The sequence below is a fragment of the Mesoplodon densirostris genome, chromosome 6 (genome assembly GCF_025265405.1).
Source record: "Mesoplodon densirostris isolate mMesDen1 chromosome 6, mMesDen1 primary haplotype, whole genome shotgun sequence".
NCBI classification, from domain to species: Eukaryota; Metazoa; Chordata; class Mammalia; order Artiodactyla; family Ziphiidae; genus Mesoplodon; species Mesoplodon densirostris.
Window position 1 is genome coordinate 126627075 of NC_082666.1, and position 22176 is coordinate 126649250.

At 42.7% G+C, this 22176-nt stretch overlaps 1 protein-coding gene across 1 annotated transcript in view; it reads right to left on the reverse strand.

The window, feature by feature from the left end:
* The window catches only part of PINX1 (PIN2 (TERF1) interacting telomerase inhibitor 1), an 86894-nt gene that overhangs the window by 41128 nt on the left and 23590 nt on the right, over positions 1–22176 (reverse strand). The window contains exon 6 of the mRNA XM_060101447.1: positions 20701–20777. Coding sequence (XP_059957430.1) covers positions 20701–20777 — 77 coding nt within the window. The remainder of the gene's footprint in view (positions 1–20700; positions 20778–22176) is intronic.

Sequence of the window (22176 nt, forward strand, 5' to 3'; positions counted from 1 at the left end):
GCACATCACTTTCTGCTCTTTGTAAGAAAACTTGCTCCTTCCGTCACATGAATTGCAAGAAAGTGAGAGCTCACACCTAAACACACTTTTACAGAAAATTAGAGATGAGGGCTCTTCCTATTTTCTTAGAAAAATGATAAGTGAAGCATGATATTTAAAATGTATTTGAATAAACTTCAATATTTAGAGAAAGGTTTTCTATTTTTGTCCACTTTTTCATTTCAGTGCAGTTGGAATCTATTCTCTTTGGACAGAAGAAAAAAACTACAGAAAATGGTAGGCCCAGTTACATGTCTGATAGACCTGCACTTATGTTTTATACTATTACCTATATTTGAATATGTTATCAATGTAAGACAGTTTCAGTAAAACTGACAAGACTTCAAAATGTGTGTTCACGCCTGAAGCACTTCGTTGTTGTTGCTTTTACATTACAGGATGAACAGTCCCCTTCAGGCCCCAGAGGCCTGACAGTTGCTGGGGAGACGAACGGACCTGTCTGCTCTTGTTTCATTTTTCTCCAGTCTGGCTCTGCTATTCACCTTACTCTGTGGTCTGTAGCTGCCATAAAAGATTCCAGTTCATTCCCACTGCATCTGCCTGGCTTATGAAAGTCCGTCTTTGATAGAGTCTGAAATGCACAGGTAAGTGGCCTAACCTAGAGGAAGTATGCAGGGAAAAGCACAGATACTTGGGCCAAAGCCAAGTGGGCAACAAGCCCACAGCTGTCTAATATCACCCACTGCCACTCTCAGTTTGGGTGCAGTGGACAAAACATGCGTGTCTGCATGCGTCTGAGTGAAGGGGCCTGGCATCTGAGCAAGCAGCCAGGGTCCATGAGATAAGAAGTCAGCTGACAGGGAGTCAGAGTACAATGTTTAAGGCCTACGGACTTGAACATGGATCTTAGAAATTTTATCGGGAAAAACAGGTTTTTTCCAAGTTAGGGTGACCTCCAACAAAGCTGAACAGGGAACCTGCTCCAAACTAGGGCCTAGGAAAATGGTGCTGGGTTCTTTGTCACTCCCTGACTCCTGGAAAGCTAGTGAAATTCCTGTCTAAGGTGGTAGAACTCACAGGGCCGAGTCAAGACTGAGACCAGGTCTGCAGCAAGCCTGCACTCTGCCCACTATCCTACACCACTTACCATTCGTTACTTCTGTTCTTTAAGACTTTTGTTCTTCTTAGTTTAAATTACATTTTTCTATCTACACTGGTCACTTCCACAAAGTGAGACCCTGGGCACAGGGACATTACCTAGGAAGAGTCTGTTATTTGGTACGAGCCTTGAGGTTTCATGACTGCTTTGACACGGCAAATGTGTGAACGAACCAGCCAATTTAAGGATGACCCTGTTGCTAAACGACCTTGATGCATTTGGATGGCACCACAGGGTTCTACACAATGTCAGCGATAATTGTTTTGTGGTTCTTTTACTGCAGGTGCTGTTATGAGTAAATTGGGTTTCCCTTAGTCACGGTTAACTAAAACAATAGAATGGAGTTTACCTACACGAGCTGGTTGAGAATAAAGTACAAACTCCTAAGGTTACACCACTCTCTCGCCTCGCCTCCCCACGGCCTCCAGTCACAGCACTTACTGAGGCGCTCGCTTAGCAGGACAATAAATCCACCCAACTCTCCTTTCTGCACAGCAGACCCTAAGTTTAGGTAGTCGCCACCTTGCTGGATCCTTGTCATAGGTCTTTTCAGCTCTACATTTAATTATCACGAGCTCAGCAAGACAGAGACAAATACGCTTCATGTATATACTGCTACTAAAAATGGAATGCTAGAACATACAAAAACTTAGGTGAATTCTTCCTAATATCACAGATTCATCCTGCAGAGAGAGAAGGTGGGGATAAATAAAGAAACGGGGTGGATTTCCACTGAAGACTTACAAAACTGCACCTCAAACGCAGTTTCTCATATACTACAGTAGGAGAAAATAAATACGATCCAGGTTATTTGTCTGTACTTACTTCCTACCATTTCAAAGATAATGACACCCTTTACATTTGCTTTAAGTCTTAATGAGTCTCAAAAATGCGTTCACACACACACTATTTCATCCATACTGTCCAGGTGAGGAAGCAGAAGCACAGAGCAGGTGTGGCCAGACAGCAGTGTGGTCCCTCAGCCAGAAGTGAAGGATGGAATCCTTTCACCCCGCTTGTGGTTGCACTCAACCTCTATGGACCTCAAGTCAAGGGAGGACCTAGACGGTCCCTTCCAGTTCTAAAACCCTACAACGTGCTCAAAGTCGCTCTGAGGGTTAAGTGACAGAACTGGGACTTGCACCTAAGATTTCCGGCTTTTAAAACAATCAATACTCACTGAACTGTGCCAAGCCCCTTCTAATAAACAGAACAACTGTTATCATTCCAACCCAATCCTGGATGCTTTGAGCTTGTGATCAGTGTCTCAAGAATCCTAACTACTAGCCAAACAAAAGCATTTCTATCACTGACCATGGATTTCATCATTGCCCCATGGGAGACTCTGCTGGTCACAGACTGAAAGTGGTAAAGAAAACATCGTATCATGCAAGGGAGCCACTGAAATGTAGCCAACTTATGGCACTGTCCCTCCAGCGTGAAAGGGAAGTAAAGGACATACAAGTCATAAATCCCATCACATACGGTCCAAGGAACTCCCTCCCCAGGAGCACACAGAACTTCAGGAATAAGCTCAGGGAGTTGACGATGCCTGGGTCACCTGGGCTGGTGAAACAAACCTCTGAGTCTTCACGCAGTGTGTTCCTCACGCACCAAAGACAATTCCCTCAGAACTTCTCACTCCACGTACAAGGGCAAACTTCACTATGAAAACAACTTTCACTCCTGGAACACCAATCTAATTTGGATATTCCAGGCTTGGAAGAGCTTTGCATTCCATTCCTAAGTCCGATGATAAAACCGCCATTTTTTTGAACTTGCTCCCATTCTGGAACTGCAGTCCCTTTGCCAGAGCCCAAATGATGACAAAAACCTATGAGTTACCCTACATTCCTAGATCTTCCTTCCTGCTTGCTACTCCCAGATCTAGGTTTCCCAAGCAGGCACGAGTAGACAGAGGACAGTGGGCCCAGGAGGAACCAAGGACTCTACTGTTTCCATGCCTCAACTCTGTCCCACACAATCAGGAAGATGAACCCTAAGGAAGGAACATAGCAGACCCCTAGGTATGGGGGGAGGAAGTGCTCACAGAACAGGGGAATTACATTCTGCAAAAGAATCAAAATATCTCTTCTCCTGTGGCAGGCATCTTTCATCCACCTTTATTCCCTCTCACCTCCAGCTTCCAGCCTTGATTTCTATTAATATTAACATAGGTGACAAGAAGACCTATTGAAAGGATTTAAGGGAGGAGCAAACTAGGACACATTATGACAAAAACTGGGAACTAACAACTGTGCACTTGAAGAATGACCATGACGCTGTGAACGCACCACATGAAATAACTGAACCATTCTTTGAGCAGAGCTAAATAAACGTTAAAGAATATTATAATCAGTAGGTTCCTCAACAAATTTTGTATTATGAAAACTTTCAGATCTATACAAAAATCGGTGAACTCTCAATATTCCTATCAACAGTTAACGAGCTTCTGCCACATCATTACATCATTCCTTTGTTCCTTGCTAATGTAATTTTAAAGCAGTAACCAGAAACTTAACAATGCTTATGTGTACTTTTCAACTAAGAAGCAGGAAAATTAACCTGCAATTAAAACAATACATTTGGATTCCCATGAGTATTAAAAAAGTTCAATCTATCTAACTCACAGTTACCTAGTTTCTTAGTGAGCGACTATTAAAGACACCGGGCCAGGGCCTGTGAATGGACGCGAGTCACGGCCGCCATCTGATGGGTAGAAGAGTCAGACAGACACTATTAGGAGGGTAATGAAGAGGCAGCGCACATGGAGAGCAAATCCAGACGAATGCAGAGGTGGGTGAAGCAAGAGGCTGCGGAGAGGAACCCCTTCATGAAGGTACAACTACGACACAGCCCCCGAGGGCAGGGGCTCCTGTCGCTTCGTTACTGCGGCGTCCCTAGAGCCAAGAACAGTGCCTGGCACAGAGGCGTTTAGTAAAAATCTGCCGAAGCCGTCCGTGAGCCAGGACGTGAATTCCAGGGGCTGCCCAGCAGAGCAGCTAAGTGTGCCTCCTCTCCCCTCCTCAGTGGTGGGAAGCAGGACTTGACCTGCACTGGAAGGGCTCGGACAGGCAGAGTGGACCAGGCGAGGGCAATGCAAGAAGAGGCAGTGATGTGGGGAAACAAAGATGTAGGACAAAGGCTGCCTGGGGCTGGCTGGGACCGTCCTGGGGGAGATCTGCAGCGTGGGGCAACAGGCGTTAGCACTGGGAAGACAGAGCAGGGCAGCGTGGTGGAGGGTCTGGGGCGCAGGTGTTTAAGGGCGTGTGTGCGTGCGTGTGTGTGTGTGTGATGTTGGCGATGACTGAGCAGGACAGTAACACTACGAGAGAGAGATTCTGAGGAAACTGATGATAGTAGGACACGCTGAAAAAAGGAAAAATTGGGGTCAGGGAGACCAGTTCCGAGAGAAATTCAGGGGTAATAACGATCAGGACATCGGTAAACATGGAAAAGCAGGATGAATGCGGTAGGTATGTTAAACATACAAAATCAACAGGAGCTGGTGATGGTCTGAAGGGATATGAAGGTAAAAGGAAAGAAAGAAATCAAATATCATACTCAAGTCCACTATTCAACTATGCAGGGTAAATAAGATACACACTGATGAAAAAGATGCTCCGCTCTTACGTTTTTCCCTGCAACTTTGGATATGTGTTTCATTCACTCATCGTCACTCTCACCTGGAGTGACCCCGCTGACCCCTCAATCTAAAACTCAGGACCAGAGGAGTTAAAGGCTTGGCTCGGAGCCACAAGTATGACTGCCAAGAGAGATCGAAGACGAAAGAGGAGACACTCCTGTCACTCAGTTCGTGACTCTTTCCACTTCAACATCATACTAGTGTCCACTCATCTTCCCAACAGAGCAACTGTAATTCTAAGGAAGGCACACCTGCAGCAGGTGAGGCCCATCTCTCCTGGTAGAACACCTTGCATTCTTTCTGTGGGAGAGGAAAACGGGAGCCAGGGGTAGGCACGTGACCCATGGCTTCCTGCTGCCTGCAGGAATCAGCCCAAATGGCTTCCACGCCGGACTCGTAGCAACAACAGTGCACTTCTGGATGCTCAGAGTACTTCCTGCAATCCACTCACACGTTTCTATGGGCTGAATTAGGAACTGCGTGCTTCCATGACACACTGTAGACAACTGAGGCGTGCAGCGAATGACCTGCACTTAAATTCACAGGAAGAACGAATATTAGAGCTGAAGGAAAGGAGGGTAACGACAAATACACAACCTCCTTCACTTCAAAGTGGGGGCTTCTGCAGCCTCATCAGGCTCATGTTCTAATGGTCTGAGTACGAGACACTCATGATGATGAGGATGAGGAAGCGGAGAAAGAGGAGGAGGGAGAGGAAGCCCACAGCAGAGGCCCGGGACAATTTAAAATTTAGATTATTTCCAGACACCTCATATAAGGAAGTAAATCTGAAGAGCAAATAGGGTAAGCTTTTTTTTTGTTGTTGTTCTAAAATTGGAATAAAACTAGGGTCAGGATTTGAAAACAACACCCCTGCCCAAGTCTTTTGATACAGAACAGTTTACAATTTGGAACTGATGGATGAGAAAAAAAGGTTGTTAAATTTTGAACAAATTTTCCTTTTGTTGTGAAAGGCTTGGATCCTAGTGTTTCTAACCTTCTTTCCTTTAGAAACTATTAGCTGAATATCCCCATCCTCTTATGGAATGGAGAATACAGATTTTTCCCTCTAAAATAAAAATGTGTGAGGAGACAAAAGGTTTAATCTTTGGTAAGACTCAACTTGAGAGGCTCTGCTACACAGAAGCTCCGCTAGGTTGCAGCTGGATGGCAGGGTGAGACGGCCGCCCAAGAAGAGGGAGGCCAGAGCACATATGCAATGACCTCCACCCCACGTTCCCCAAGCAAGAATGCCTTTCTAGAGAAACTGAATCCACTGAAGAAAAGACCTGCAAATATTCTGACATCTGGGGGTTCCCCAAGGAAAAAGCCAAGTTGCCGTGACCACTCCACACAGCACAACTCACCAGCTGAGCGGTGCTGCCTGAGCAGCTCTCAACATCTGCTCACTGACTCTGAAATCAGCACAGACAGCAAAGGAATGTCAGACTGTGGGGAAATGCTCCAGCAGGAAAGAAACAAACCAAAACCAAAAGAGAAAAGGAGCTCAGGGGAAAAAGAAAAACCACCTGTAAATCTCATAACATAATGCATTCAGAGACAAGGGAATATATTATATCCATGAAACAAGAACAAGATGCTATTTAAAAAAAAGGGACAGTCAGATGATGAAAAATAGCTCTGGGAAATTAAAAATATGAGTGTAAAACTTAAAATTTTAATAGAAACGTTGGAAGATAAAATTAAGAAAATCTCCCCAAAAGTAGAAGAAAAATATAGAAAAACAGGAGACAAAAGATAAGAAAAATCTGAGGAATAACCCAAGATGTCCACCACATAACTAATGATTCCAGAAAAAACAAAGGGGAAAAAATTATCAAAGAATCAATAAAAGGTAATTTTCTAGAACTGACAGAACGTGAAACTTCACATTGGGAGGCCTATCAAGTGTGTCTGGTGAATAAAAATATCCAACAACTCACATTTCCACGAGATTTTATAAATCCCAGGATAAGAAGATCCTAAAGACTCCTGAAGACAGAGAAAACAGATATATGTCATGGATAGAAATAACAGCACCAACGGATATCAGAAGACACTAGAGCAATGCCTTCAAAATTCTGAAAGAAAATGATTTTCAGTCCAGAATTGTATACCCACACAATCTGCCATGGCATTATGACAGAGATTTTCAGAACTGCATGCATGCCTTCCCAGAAAGCTGCTGGAAGATGAGTGAGGAGACAAGGTGCAGGATGCAGGACAGAGGAGGTAACAGGAGCAAAGTGGAGGGTAATGTCTAGGATGACAGCGCAGAGCAAACCCAACAACCAGTCCAGAGTGAGCGGGGAGAAAGGGTCCGAGGAGGGCGGTCTCCTGGGGAAAAGACTGAGCTGACAGATTATCAGACACGTGTGACACTGCAGAAGGTTTTATATGACGTGGCTAGTAGAGGGCACGGGGAAAATTACATGGTTACACCTTTCGTTCCCCACCAGAAAACAACACAAAATTGCAAAAGGAAGTATAGTTATAGTACACTACCTGGCTTAGCAGTGAACAATATTTACATAGTCATAAAAATATAAACACCAAACACTAAAATAACTAATAAGTATAATACATCAGTATTTTGAGTGGTAAAAGGCCTAAATCCTAACCTACCAAAATAAAAGTCCAGGTAATGTTAGACTAACACATCAAGAAAGTCAGTGCAAGATATGTGCTTTAAATATGAAGATAAATACCATAAGATAATTGCCCTATAAATACCACACAAGATACCATGTAAGAAATGAAGGTGCTGTAGGAAGCAGGCTTAGGAGATAAGGAGGCAAGGGGTACAAATGAGGAATGCTGCTTTTCGTGATGTTTAGGGCAGCTTAATTTTTTTAATTTACGTACATATATTACTTTGATTAAAACATAACAATAAATATTTAATGAATAATCACTCTGTGCTGGAAATGTTCCAAATGCTTTATAGATGATATCACTTAATTTTCACAGTTCTAATAGGTGATACTATTATTATCTGTTTTAAAGATGAGGAAATTAAAGCACAGAGAGGTTGCGTAATCTGCCCAGTGTCTCACTGCTAGCAACTGATGGAACCAGGATTCACATTTAGACAGTGTGGACTAAAATCTGAAGATCTTAACTTTGAAGTAAGCCAGGAAAATTTATAATCCATAATTTTGGAAAAAGCTATCTGATTTTCTTTCACCTACGGATAAACCTGGACAATCAAAACCAATCAGACTAACAGACATGAGTAAGGAGAAAGCATTTATTTTCTCATACCTAAAATCCTATATTTTTCTATCAACAACAAAAAACGCAGCCTAAACAGCAAGAGCAGCAGAAAAGGGAAAGTTGGAAAAAATTGCAGTCACACAAACTATAGTTAAAAAATGACTAAGTTTCCTTGATATATGAATTTGTTGGAAAACCATTTATCAACAGCCTGTTTCTCTCCAGCAGAGTCCCTCAAGCCAAGAGCCATGTCATTCCCCTTTGACTGATTAATTAGCCAATCAGGGGACATTTTTCATTGTGAGGCATGATGGTTTATTCCAGCTAATGTTTGGTCTCTAATGGCGACACATTAAAGCCAACTCGGCTATTTTACCCTGTGGAGTGACCAAAAGGAAAGGATAGAAGATAAATCAAAAGAGCTCCCTTCAGTTTCCCTTCAGTCCTTAACAAAACCCCCAAGGAGCAAATGGCTGGAGAAAAGATCCTCTACCAATAAAGAGAAAAAAACAAAGAAAAGAAAGGTGGAAACCCGTTCAAGCCAAGGGGGATCCTTTCCTGTCTCTGAAGAGCAATAATTTATTCTCTGTTGATTAACAGACCACTGATAGAACAGGCACCGAAAAGTCAATATCTAGCTCTTCTTGCTTTTATCAAAAGCTGTGCTCAATAGAAAACTTAGCTCTGCAATGCTTCTTCCTCACTTGGAACGATTTCACCTGCACTCTGAATTAGACGAGGCTAGCGAGGAACCTGATCGAAGGCACTATTTATACACCGACCTCACCGCAGTCAGGCAGCTGCCCACTGTGCTCCAAGTTCTCTAAGCTTCTTACCCTTCTCCACGCCCCTGACAGGCACCAAAGCACGGAGGAGTAGACGTTCAAATATCAGCAGAATATGAGTTCCCACAGAGGACAGACGTGAGTATTCACATACCCAGGAGACAGGAAGCACGTCTTAACCATGCTTAGTACACTGCTGAGCACACTCAACAAGACGGGTCTAAGCAGCCAGTCTTTGCTGTGCAATTCCACTTGATTACAAACTAGCAGTCTGTGTCAGATGAGATCACAAACACGTCTCATTTGCCCTGAAGAGGATTTACCACCTCCACCATCACTGTTACTATTTTGTGAATCCTGGATTCCTGCTATGGAGAAAAATAAAGCAAAGGAGAAGGTACAGGAGTGTCAGGGTTTTTTGTTGTTATTATTTGTGTTTTCAGCTATAAACAGGGTAAATCAAGGAGGGCCAAGTGAGATGACATTTGCACAAAAACTTGAAGGAGGTAGGGGGCAAACATTCCATGCAGAGGAGCCACCAAGTACTGAAACTTAAGGCAGGAACACTCCTGAACTACTGGAGGAACAGCAAGGAAGCCAGAGTGACAAGAGCAGAGCAGGCAGGGAGAACCAGAGGTGAGCATGGCAGGGACTGTGAGAGCGCGTGTGAGAGCCGGGCAGGTGCGGGTGTGGTCACGCGGGACTTCAGGCCACCGTAAGGACTGGCCTTTTACTCTGAGGGTGACAGGGAAACTTGGGAGGGTTCTGAACAAAGTAGTGACACGATCTCAATCCCATTTTCAAAAGATCACTCAAGCTGCTCTGGGAAAAATACTCTGTAGAGAAGATTCTATGTATTAGATTCTCACAGATAACTTTTTACATCATGGTCAAGGTGTTTATATGGCCGTCTCCTCTAGCAGAGGACCATGAATTCTGCGAAGGAGCCGAGTCCTATTGTCCTGTAGCTTCAGCAATTAGAGTAATGACTGGGACACACTAGGTACTCAATAAATAATTACAGAATGGTTAAATGTTTATAGCTTTGAAGGTTTTCCTGCTTTTCCATTAATAAGTACCAAGAAACTATACTTTCTGTGGAAGAGAAGAAAACAGGACTATACATAACCTGTAAGAGAACACCTTTTGTGTCTCAGGAAGTAAAGGTCATACTAGGTACAAAGAATCCTCTTGGTTCAAAACTTAAGATCCTTGGTAAACTATTTAGTATTTTGTCTTAGTTTTCATATCTCCAAGGATGTTATGTTACTTAGATGGATTTCAGTGAAAAGAAAGGATAGGATAATGGCATCCTGATACCTCTTCAATAGACTGTCCCTCAGTTCTCTTAGGCATTTGATTCTACTGGTAAATGTCTGCAAAAGTTAAATTTTCTAGGACCTCTCTAGATAATCTGTACTGTCCACACCCTCTTTAAATGGGAACATTTTTTCTATCTCACTTAATCTCTGAAATTCACATTTAAAAAGTTTTCCCTTTCTACTGCTAATGGAAACAGACTGATTTCCAGGATGATAACAGAGATAGTCCTGCTGGGTACAGGGGCATAAACTAGATGATCCTAAGGGTCTTTCTGTCCTTGGGATCCATTATCCTTATATAAACAAACAGACTTTAAAGGTACTAAAACACTATAAATCTTCTGGGACTAGCCACAGCATGAAATCCATTTTGAACATTTTGTTAACTTCACTCCCATCATCTCCATGGATACTCAATAAACGATGACAATAAAAAGCTTCCATTTCAGTTTTCTTTCATTTTTTTAAAGCAATGAGTTCTTTACACTCTAAACAAATGCCTATACCTCTCCCCCGAATTGTACAGGACATCATATTAGAAGGAAGATTACCACCTTAGTCATTACCTATCTTAAATGTTAATTGAAACAGAACTGATGTGCTAAGAAGTCCTCTCTAATGGCTGTAATGGCAAAATGACAACCAAAGCCTCTCTGCTAGAGAAATTTAAGGGAGGACTCATTGGCAATGGTGGGTTTAGTCAGTACATTTATATTAAATGTCAGTCGGCATGTGACTATGTACACTGGATTAAAATGTTCACATTTCTAAACTTTCAGTGGAAGTTATTAACCACCATCATAACTTTGTGTGTGTTCATTCCAGTGATGACAGTGCTCTTAGCAGCAGCAACTCAGATGCACTGGGCACTTCCTATATGCTAGGGACTTTGCTAAGAGCTTTACATGGCTTGTTATTTCATCTTTGCTAGATATGTTATCATCCCTATTTTATGAAGGAAGAAGCTGAGACTCAGAGAGGTTAAATAACTTACCCCAAATCACACAGTCTTCAAACTACTCATGGGCTCAAATATAGGTTTATGAAACTCTGAAGTGTCTATTCTCAATACTATATTCCACTTAATGAGCCTCCCTTTAGAAGAAACCAGAGAAAGAGAACATTTCATTAGATGACATCATTTCCTCCATCTCTTGGTTAAGATAATTCTACCAGGCTTACCATCAATGGATAATCACAGAACCGTAGAATGACGGGTCCTAGAAGAGCCATTTCAGTTATCTAGATAACCTCCCCCCGCCCCCCACCTCGCCAAAGGAACGGCTTAAAATGAGAACCACCATTTCATCAGCACACTATTTCTTTGGGCCAGCAATTCAAGGGAAAGCCTGGCTGGCTGGGTCTGCCCGGGGTCTCTAACGTGGCTACTGTCAAAAAGGGATTAGAGCTGGAATAGCAGGGGGCTGGCCAGGCACTTCTTGCTCTTTGTGTAGACTTGGGGACCCGCATCATTCTCCGTGTCACGGTCTCTCCATGCAGGCTACTTTGGGCTCTGGGCTTTCTGACAATCTGGGGGCTCATGGCAGCTGGGCTGCTTACATGAAGGCTGAAGGCTTCAAGAGCAAGAATTTTAGCTGACGAAGCCTCAGAGGTCACACAAGTCCCCACCGCTACATGCAAGTCACAAGCTTGCCCACGTGGAAGCGGAGGGGACTGGGCTCCATCTCCTCACGAGAAACCGGCAGGGGTCAATCTAGAAGAGTATGTGGAATGCGAGGCATCACTGAGGCCACCTTTGGAAAACAGAATCTACTACAAGAACGTATAATTCAACACTCTCATTTTATAAATAAGAACATGAAGTTTACAGATAAAACAGGGATATCCGCAACAACTATCCTGACAGGATACCTTCGCCTTGACACTCACTCTTTTAAGTCTTGAATCTCTGGGACAACTTGCTATTTTACCTCACTATTATTTAATTTCGTATTTGAACACATCAAACACTTTTCACATTCATCTCCTGGATAAAGACCATAAGTAGATAAAGTCAAAACTGCCCAGGTACATGAGAATAAGGAAGAGGAATCAAGTAATGTTCTTTCCTTTGGAGTCTAGGAAAATGTAAAACTTCAAGTCAAGTACCATTTCCAATGTGAGTATTTCATGTGTTCTCCTTCCTCCACAATCAGAGAACCTTAGACTTGGAAGAGCTCACGTGCACGTAGTTCAGACTCTCACCTATTACAGGAATCCCTCCAGGAAATTAAGCACGAGGTACATCCTATCCAGCTGGCCAGCTCTGCCGGCCTATGCGGCTTCCCTTCTCTCTGTGAATTTCACCCATCAGTACTAGTTCCTCCTCTGAAGTTTACCAAACAAATCTGTTCCTTTCCTAGAGGACCACTGAAACCATTCAAAAGTTCGAAGTCAGGATCTCTCTGCAGTCCAGGCAGAACTTCCTAACTGCTCAGCTAACTGTTCTTGTGTTCCTGTGTGTAACATGCTTTCTAGATACCTCTGTCCCTAATGCCATGCTCTGAACACATTCTTATAAAATATGGGACCCAGGCCTGAACAGAACAGTTCAAATACAATCACCAGTGCAGAAAACACCCCAAACACCTGCTGCTTTCAGCAGCTGCTTCTAAAGCAGCAGCCCAAGCCTGCATTCAGGGCAGTTGCCATACTGCATATTTTGGCTTAGGTTAAACTTGTGGTCAGGTTACATGTCCCAGGCTCTAAGGTAATTCTCATTCAACTGCTACCAGATTAGTTCTTTCCAAGGATTAAATGAGACTTTATATAGCTTCACAAAATTTCATCTATTTAGTTTTGGCCAAATGTCCCAGCTTAGAGAGATTATTTTGAATCCTGATTCTGTTATCAATGGTCAAAACACTTGGGACTTCCCAGTGGTTAAGACTCCGTGCTCCCACTGCAGGGGGCATGGGTTCGATCCCTGGTCCGGGAACTAAGATCCCGCATGCCATGCGGCGCAGCCAAAGAAACAAACAAAAAAAAACACATGCTGACAAGAATTACTGATGTCATCACTGCTGGCAAAAAACAAACTATATAAATGTATTATTTATATAGTATTAGTATTATTTATTAGTATTAATACATTATATTATAACAATTACATTATTAAAAATAATGTTATTTATTAGTATTATTTATATAGTATTATATATAAATGTATTATTTAGCTCGTTTGTGGGCTTAGTTTAAATTTATCTCTGACTAAGAGGTTCTCCATCATACGATTACCTGAAGCAAGCACTAGGCTGGAAAGCTGCTCACCTTTTGAGTGGTGATGCGGATCCGGGTGAGGCGGGAGGCAGAGTGACAGCGGTGTGCAGGAAGTGGGGACATTCAAATTTAAGAGCCCACATCTGGTAAGCCATTCACAAAACTCAGCCCAGTTCACAAATACGGGTTATGAACATGAAAATTCAGAACTAGTGAGAAACAGCCTTCATTTCAAAGGTGTTTCAAGTCAAAAATTAAAAAAAAAAAAAAAAGAGAGAGAGAGACTTCTTTCCCCAGGGATCTTCCCTCTGAGTTATTTAAGGTAGTCTATAGAACTAGAAGAGAGACTGGTCTAAAATACCCCATGAATTCAACCACCCAAAAGAGAAGAGTCTGCTTGGAAGGTAATTTTCAGATTTGACATTCAGCAAGAAATGGGAAAGGGGATTGGTGATGATTAATGAGGGAGGGACAAACCACAATGAAGTCATGCTTTGGTTCAAAAAGCAAAAGCTATCAGAGGAATGCACGGCAAGTGATCATTAGCTGGGTATCCTGAGAGGACATAAGAAATACATGGTTTCTAATTCAATCAGGTTATAAAGGTGAAGAAATTGACAATTATTTGGCCCAAAGCCTATGCCAGAAGCGTGTTGTTTAGAGAAACAAAGTAGAAATGCTGGTAACACACTCTCAGTCCTCGCTATGGTTTAGGAGTATTTTCTCTAGTGATAAGGCTGAATCAGGAAACAAGCTGGATAGAGGAAGGAAACTGGGAAGGTGGGGGAGGGAAAAAATGAGAGAAGGGGAAAAAAAAAAAGGAGTATCAGGAAGTTCAACGAGATAGGAACTAACAGAATTTGTTTTTCAGTATCTCCAACTTCAACTTGCGACCAAGTGAGAAAAGACACACACACACACACACTTGTGCCTCTAACTCCCAGCAGGCACTGGCCAGCACAAGTACCCGCTGCAGGTCTCATGGGGCCCTAGTAATTTCAGTTCAACACATTCAATAATTTCTTTGTCTCCGTAGGAAGTGCATACATCTCCAGTTTAGGCGTACGCCAATCCAGAGTTACCGTCTTCCCATGAATATAGTCAGAGTGTAGTCCCTGAAGAGACAAGAAGGCTTTAACTTCTAGCGCAATGAAAAACAGTCAAGCCTGTGAAAAACTATTCCAGAGTGAAATGCAATGTTGGAAAACCAATTTCTGGCAAACAGGATTGATTTTTAAAAACATAAAACGGCATAAGCAAACATTCATTCAATAATCCTTCCTCAAAAATCTACTATGGACACTAGTGGATTATGCTTGGCATTGGATTGAAATTAGTTGATGGAATTTTCCTGTTCTCAGAGAAGAGAGAGTTATTTACTGATCAAAACATTTCAAAAAGAAAAAAATACTTCAAATATCAACCATAAAGCTATACAAGCCATGATTTTTAAGATGAGTAACAATTAAGTCTATTTTTTTAAAAACAGAAGTACAATGAAATTTCAATTTACTGAATCCCTACCGTGTGCCAAGCACTGAACAGATCACACACTGGGCCCCCAGGAACGAGTACAGCATAAGTCCTCTCTCTTTAAGTAGGTCATTGTCCAGTGTATGTGACAGATGAGAAAGTCTACATGTAAAAATACAGTGGATCGGGCTTCCCTGGTGGCACAGTGGTTGGGAGTCCGCCTGCCAATGCAGGGGACGCGGGTTCATGCCCAGGTCCGGGAGGATCCCACATGCCGCGGAGTGGCTGGGCCCGTGAGCCATGGCTGCTGAGCCTGCGTGTCCAGAGCCTGTGCTCCACAACTGGAGGGGCTGCAGCAGTGGGAGGCCCACGTACCACAAAAAAAAAAAAAAAAAAAAAAAAAAAATACAGTGGATCGATTTCTTCATTAAATGTATAAAGGTCAGAGACAGAATAGAAGGCGTAATTTAAACTTCATAAACATGTCCTGGACATCTTGAGTTTAGCTTGGGTTGTTGTTCTGTTTTGATGTGAATTTCTTTTTATTTCTACATATTACAAGCAACTCGTACTACCCTCACAAAGAAAATTTTCATTTTAAGTGATTTTTTTTTTTTGGATTGGGAAGAGTTTGTTTTGTTTTGTTTTTATGCATAGTCCTGGATTTAAAGTTTCTTTATGGTTCAAGGACTCCTGTGAAAATCAGATGAAAGCACTGGACTTTATATATCCAAACACACATGCACAGAGACCCACATACAAATTCTTTATGCAATTTAAAAGAGTTCACCAACCTCCCCATAATGAGCGTACCCCGAGACACTGCCCAAAGAGCTCTCCTATGCTGACACATTACAGATGGCAAACCTGTCACATTATGATACACCCTATATTTACATATCACTGTACGGTTTGATATACTTCCAGAATTACTAAAGTAAATGACTTAACCGATAGCCTTGGGCTTTAGAGACATCAAATGATCTGATTCTACAAGGCGTTCTCGAAAGACCCATGAGATAGAAGACATAAAATCTAGCATGGAAAAGTGCAGGAGGCAGGTCACTGAAACTACAATCAGCCCTTAAAAACCTGGGTATTGATCATTACTGATATGAGCAGACTCAGCATCAGACTGTGAGCGATCCAATGATCCATATACATGATATTCTATTTCAGATCAGACAATTCAATTAGCAACAGTGATTGCTAGGGGGAGGAACTGTGGTGGAGCGAGTGTGACTACAAATGGAGCCAGCATGAAGGAGATAGTCGTGGTGAGGGAACAGTTCTGTATCTGAATTCGACAGTGGTTACAGGATCCACAAACGTGATGACATGGCATAGAACTACACACAGATCGCACCAACATCAGTTTCCTAGTTTTCCTCTTGTACGATAGTTAATAAGATGTAACCCCTCTGTACTATCTTTGCAGCTTCCTGTGAATCTATAATTATTTCAAAATTAAAAGTTTTTAAAAAACAAAAAGCAAAAAAACCTCATGACTGGTATTAATTAAGGGCTGCTAATGTTTTGGGGATGTGTGTGTGTGTGTGTGTGTGTGTGTGTGTGTATTTAGATCATTCAGTTCATTTGAGAGACAGAAAATACACAAGTAACATGGTACCTATGCTCCAGGAACTCAAGCTAGCTTGTTCTTAATTCAGCCTGCCTACAGCTCCAATGACAAAGTAAAATGTTCCCAAAGCTGGCCCAGGCATTTGGTAATATGCTTCCAAACCCCTAACAGTTCAACTCTGATTGAAGGCAAGGTAGTGACGTTTTGAAACTTAAACTATTATTTTCAGCAAAATGAGAATCATTTTCCCACAAAGTTCTGTTAAAGTATTAACTATTTATGTCTCTGGCAAAATCTCAAGTAAAATTTCTACATCATAACTAGATCATTAAGATGCAGTTTTGTTTTTTTTTTAACACAACAAAAGTTAATTAACATTGGCAGTAGTGTGGTATAGGGGAAAGAGCAGTGACTTTGGAGTCAGAGGGACCTGGATTTCAATCCCATCTGTGCCACTTCGGAGCTTGGTAACAAACCTTTCTGAGCTTCTCTGCAAGAAGGTCGATAATGATGCCTACTTCATAAGATAGTTATGAGGATTAAATAGAGAAATAAGTGTCTAGCACAGTGTCTGGCACACCGATGCTTAGTAAAGCTGCAATTTCTATTATCGTAACAGCCAGGGGTTGTAGAAATCGGCGGGCTGGGCTTAATGTGAGAGGAATGATGCGCCCCTAGCCTGGTGTGGACAACGCCCAGGGTTCTTTAAACCTAGATGCAAAGACCGAATCAATATCAGCACCTTACCCAAAGCACCCAGAGAGGTACTACCGCTTTAACATTTCATACCACCATGGTTTCTGAGACTCCAGAATCGACCTCCAGCAGCGCCTTGGCCTTGGCAATGCCAAAGATTAACTTGAGGCCAATGTTGCTATGGGGGTCAAGGGAGTAAAACAAAGCAATATTCCTTCCAGCTGAACACTGGAGCCAAAAGAGGTTGTGTTTTCAAACAGATCTGATCAAAGGACTCCAGCCCTCAGCTAGAAGGGCTGTTGTAATTAACATGGTAAGGTTTCCTAGCAACGGTTTACTTAGCAACAACGAAGGTACAGGTATGCCTCAATAAAAGCGAACTCAATATATGAAAATCCATATGTGTGTAAAAGACAAATTTAAAAGTGACTGCTTTACAGACAGGCGTTTTATTTGGTGCCTAAAAAATGTGATTAGATTTAAGTACATATACACATGCAGGTGTGTGTCAAATGTAAAATACTGCAGAGATAAAAGAAACGAAATTGAGTTATTTGTGGTGAGGTGGATGGACCTAGAGTCTGTCATACAGAGTGAAGTAAGTCAGAAAGAGAAAAACGAATACCGTATGCTAACACGTATATATGGAATCTAAAAAAAAGGTCACTAGGAACCTAGGGGCAGGATGGGAATAAAGACACACACCTACTAGAGAATGGACTTGAGGACACGGGGAGGGGGAAGGGTAAGCTGGGATGAAGTGAGAGAGTGGCATGGACATATATACACTACCAAACGTAAAATAGATAGCTAGTGGGAAGCAGCCACATAGCACAGGGAGATCAGCTCGGTGCTTTGTGACTGCCTGGAGGGGTGGGATAGGGAGGGCGGGAGGGAGGGAGACGCAAGAGGGAAGAGAGATGGAAACAGATGTATACGTATAGCTGATTCACTTTGTTATACAGCAGAAACTAACACCATTGTAAGGCAATTACACTCCAATAAAGATGTTAAAACAAACAAACAAACACTGCAGAGGCCCCATGCGCTCCCTGCGGCACATGCAGCAGTGCCACCAGCGGCAGCGGCATGGCACCGGAGCGCCTCAGAAATGCAGAGTCTCAGGTCCCACCCAGCCCTTGTGAAACAGAACCCACAGCTTAGCCAAAGTCCCAGGGGATCTGTGTACACAGGAGGACTGAGAAGCCCTGCTCTAGGCAATAGTCCTGACTCTACAGCCAGAGGCTCCACCCGCAAAGTTACCTGTCAGGGCCTCTACTAGTGGTTCTCAATCCTTACTCCTCATCACACGGTAGAATAAACACCTGAATCATCTGGGTATTTTTTTCTTTTAATTAAAAAACAGAACAAAAACAAAAGGGTTCTCTCTTTTTTTTAACGTGCTGATGCCCAAACCCTAACCCAGACTTTGGATTTCATTGATCTGGGGTGGGACCCTGACAAGAGCAGTTTTTTTTAAAGCTCCTCAGCCCATTCTCGTGCAACCGTGGTGGAGAAGCATGGCTCTAGGGCAGGAGCTGCACCTTGAGAGAACACAGCCTCTCCACCAAGCAGGATATTAAATGCATCAGCAGAATGAGAGATTAAGATGGGCCTGGATATCATTCTTGCACAAAACACAGAATTATATCAAGGTTGGTCTTCTCCACACCAAGTGTACCAAAACAGATTTTCCCTGGGCTAGTACAAGGGAACTGTTTCGGGAGCTCCTCAAATACAGGGGAACGGCTCGCTTTAACAAGATCATAAACGACTATACCTCCAAAAAGTCAAGTACTGCGCAGTGTTGAAAAACCTTATGGCACCTAACACCAGTAAGCCCTCAAATGGATGGCGATCAGAGGATGAGAAACCTCTCGTCTCCTATAACAAAAAGCTTTCCTGTGCTTACCACATAAATTCTTTTAAAGTTCTACCAGAAGCCCGTAAATAATATCTCCTTCCCCGATCTGTTCAACTGTACAATTTCAAAGAGGATGCTGGAGAGAGAGGACGCGGGCTGGGGGCAATGAAGGCTGGCAGCAGGGAGAATCAAGTAATCCAAGAAGGCAAGGATTCGGAAAAGTCGGTGCAGTGGGAATGCACACTGGGAGAGCTGGGACACAAAGACAGTCCCCGGGGACCAAAGAGGGGCGTGGGGCTGAGGTCAAGGCGCAGGGTGTGGCCAGGCGGGGTTGTTAGGGCAGAGCAGAGGCTCAGAGAGCATCCCCGAGGGTACCGAGGATGCTGGAAGGAGGGGAAGCCTGAGATAAGCCAGGGCTGAAGTCCTTGGTGAACCAGGCAGAGGGCCTAATCCACATCCCACAGGAACCAGGGAGGGGCGGAGCACAGGTGTGACCAGAAGCTGGGTTGTCTGATGACCCTGGCTCTTTTCAACAGCCTCCTGTGAATGAAGCATCCAGTGCGGCCTGAACTCGGGACGCCCCCTCCCTAATGACCCACCTGCCTGGACGTAACCCAGCAGAGCTGCAGGAAATGCCGCCCAGCAGGCCCCGGGGCCCAGGCCTCCCTCCTCTGTCCTCACGGCTACACATGCAGGGGCAGAAAAGTGCTGAAAGACTAGGAGTTTGGTCCTAACCTACAAAGGAAGTCACCAAACAAAATTTCCAATAACCGGTAATTCTGAAGTCTTTGAAAATTATATTAAGTAACAAATAGCTACCATCCTGGAAAATTTTCTGACAGTCTGGAGAAATGTCAGACATAGATGAAACACGTCTTTTTTGCTCTGTAGCCATCAGGGCCTTGACGAGGAACCAATAAAGGAACGTGAGTATGACACATCAGATTAGTTGAGTGATAGTTACCATAGCTAGTGAAAGCAACCATATATTTCAGATTTTCATAGATATCAATAAGATCAATTTTAAATATTTTTATCCCATTATCTCCAGAAATCCGTATTCTAAGAATCCTGATCTTTTGATATCCAAACGACATCCAGGGCTGTCTCTTACAGTTGGAAATGGCACAGAGAACTTTGTGCTGTATTACAGAGCCCAATTTAATAGTTAGGATCGTGAATTACGGATGCACCCCATTCAGGGTGCAGTTTAGTCACTCGATTCTTGTCTTCTAGTTTTGAAACAAACAATATTGTACAATGGAGGAAATGCCACATCTAAATCCCTTCCAGATTCTCCATGCCGATCCAACACTGTCTCAGAATGCTTTTCAAGTGGAAGAGCCCAGGACTGAGCGTGAGTCTGACAGTCTTCCTCATAGCCATGCTCCATGCAATCTGAGCAAAGCGAGCAAAATGGCTGCCTGCGGCGCCTCCCTCTCTCGGGCAGACGGGAGAGACGCTGGCCCCTTTGAATCTATCAGCAACAGGCATTCTTCCCGGAGGTTAGTCTAGTCCTCACACCAGGAGGGAAAAAACCCCAGAGAACACACATTCTTTTTAAAGTTCCTTATAATACATATCATCTATCAAGTATTACTATTCAGAGGATACCATTTAGCCTTTGTATGAAGCCTCCAGAAGTTTTTTTTGGTAACTTTGCCTGGAAAGTACTATGAGTAATAAATATACATAGTTCTATACACAGTTGAAAAATCAATCGTATGTGGTTTAATACCTCGGGAGTCTTCTTATTCTGTCTTTTCCCAAAAATGCAGTCAAGATCTGTTTGGCTCCGAGATGAGAGATCCTTCCCTAGAAAAACATGATGCCTTCAGTAATACATTCTTTCTAAAATAAAGAATACAAATATAAACTATGAAACTCCTGAAAGCAAGATGGGTTTTGGAAAAGAAATAAACAATTTTGTAAACTACTGACCTTCTGTTTCCCCTTCACAGATTACTGCAATTAAATAATTTTAAAATCACTTAAAAATCAAATAAGTGAACCAGAACCCTTGACTTTCTCTTAATGTTAGCAACAGCCCAGAGCATGGAGATCGAGAGGAAAGCTCAGTTCTAAAGCAGCTCTACTACTGGTATGCCTTCAAGGTATGATTTCTGGGCCTCTGGGCTCCCCACTTAGAAAACAGATCCCGTTTACTTCAAGGAGACATGAGCTACTTACTTAGGATTATGAAATGCAGGATAAAAAAAAATGCTGCTAAGAAACGTAGCTCCAAAACCCCACATGAGCACAGGAATGAGAACATACTGCATTTGACACACAGAAGCTCAATAATTAATTGAATGAATGAAATTTTTTAATAAATGCAAATAAAACTCATTGCATTAGGGTGAAAGGGTTTCAGATTTTTCTCTTTAAATTTTTTTACTGTAATAGCTATATCGTTTTTAAATAAAAGAATACGTAATAAGAGTCGGAAATTAAACGGCTTCTGGCAAAAACAGTGTCCAAAGGATCCTTGATTCTTATTAAAAGCCCTAAACTCTTTAACTTAATTTCAAACCCACAAACCAACTAATTTAAAATTCACTTCTTCGGAATTTCCACTTCTACCAATAATACCCTGTGAGCAGCGGACCAAATCTAGTCCCATTTGTCAACTTCATGGTAAACGTATTCTAAAATGTAACTACTACATATAAAGTCTTGAGGTTCTGGGGGAGTGAGGCTCTGGGTTAGACACCAGAGTCTTTGTTCTGAGTTGGAAGCCTGAGTTCCACTGTCACAGACCCACTTATCTTCTTGGTTTCCTGCAGCAAACTGACTTGGCAAAGTACCGTCATGACCCAGAAGGGTTCTAGTTCACTGACTATCACTGGGGCATTCAAATATGATATTGCTCAGTGACTCCATGAAATTAAAAAAACAAACACCCTTCGATTTAATGCAAAACCAGGCGCCAAAACCAGTTTCCTAGGCTGCAGTACCAGACTCATGGGTCCAGTCAGTGCAACCTGTTCCTGTTAGGAGGACAGGCTCATGTGTGGCTCTGTGTTGCTCTCGCCTCTCTTCCTGAGCTGGAAATAAATGGAGCTTCCTGGTTCTACCTGGTTATTACGTAGAACCCAGACCAAAGACCCCAAAGGAAAGCTACTCAAGAGCAAAATGAAGCCCATCCCAGATGGGAACTCAGAAAACGAACCAGAAAAGTAGGGAATAAAACTGGTGGGGAGAAGTAGACAAC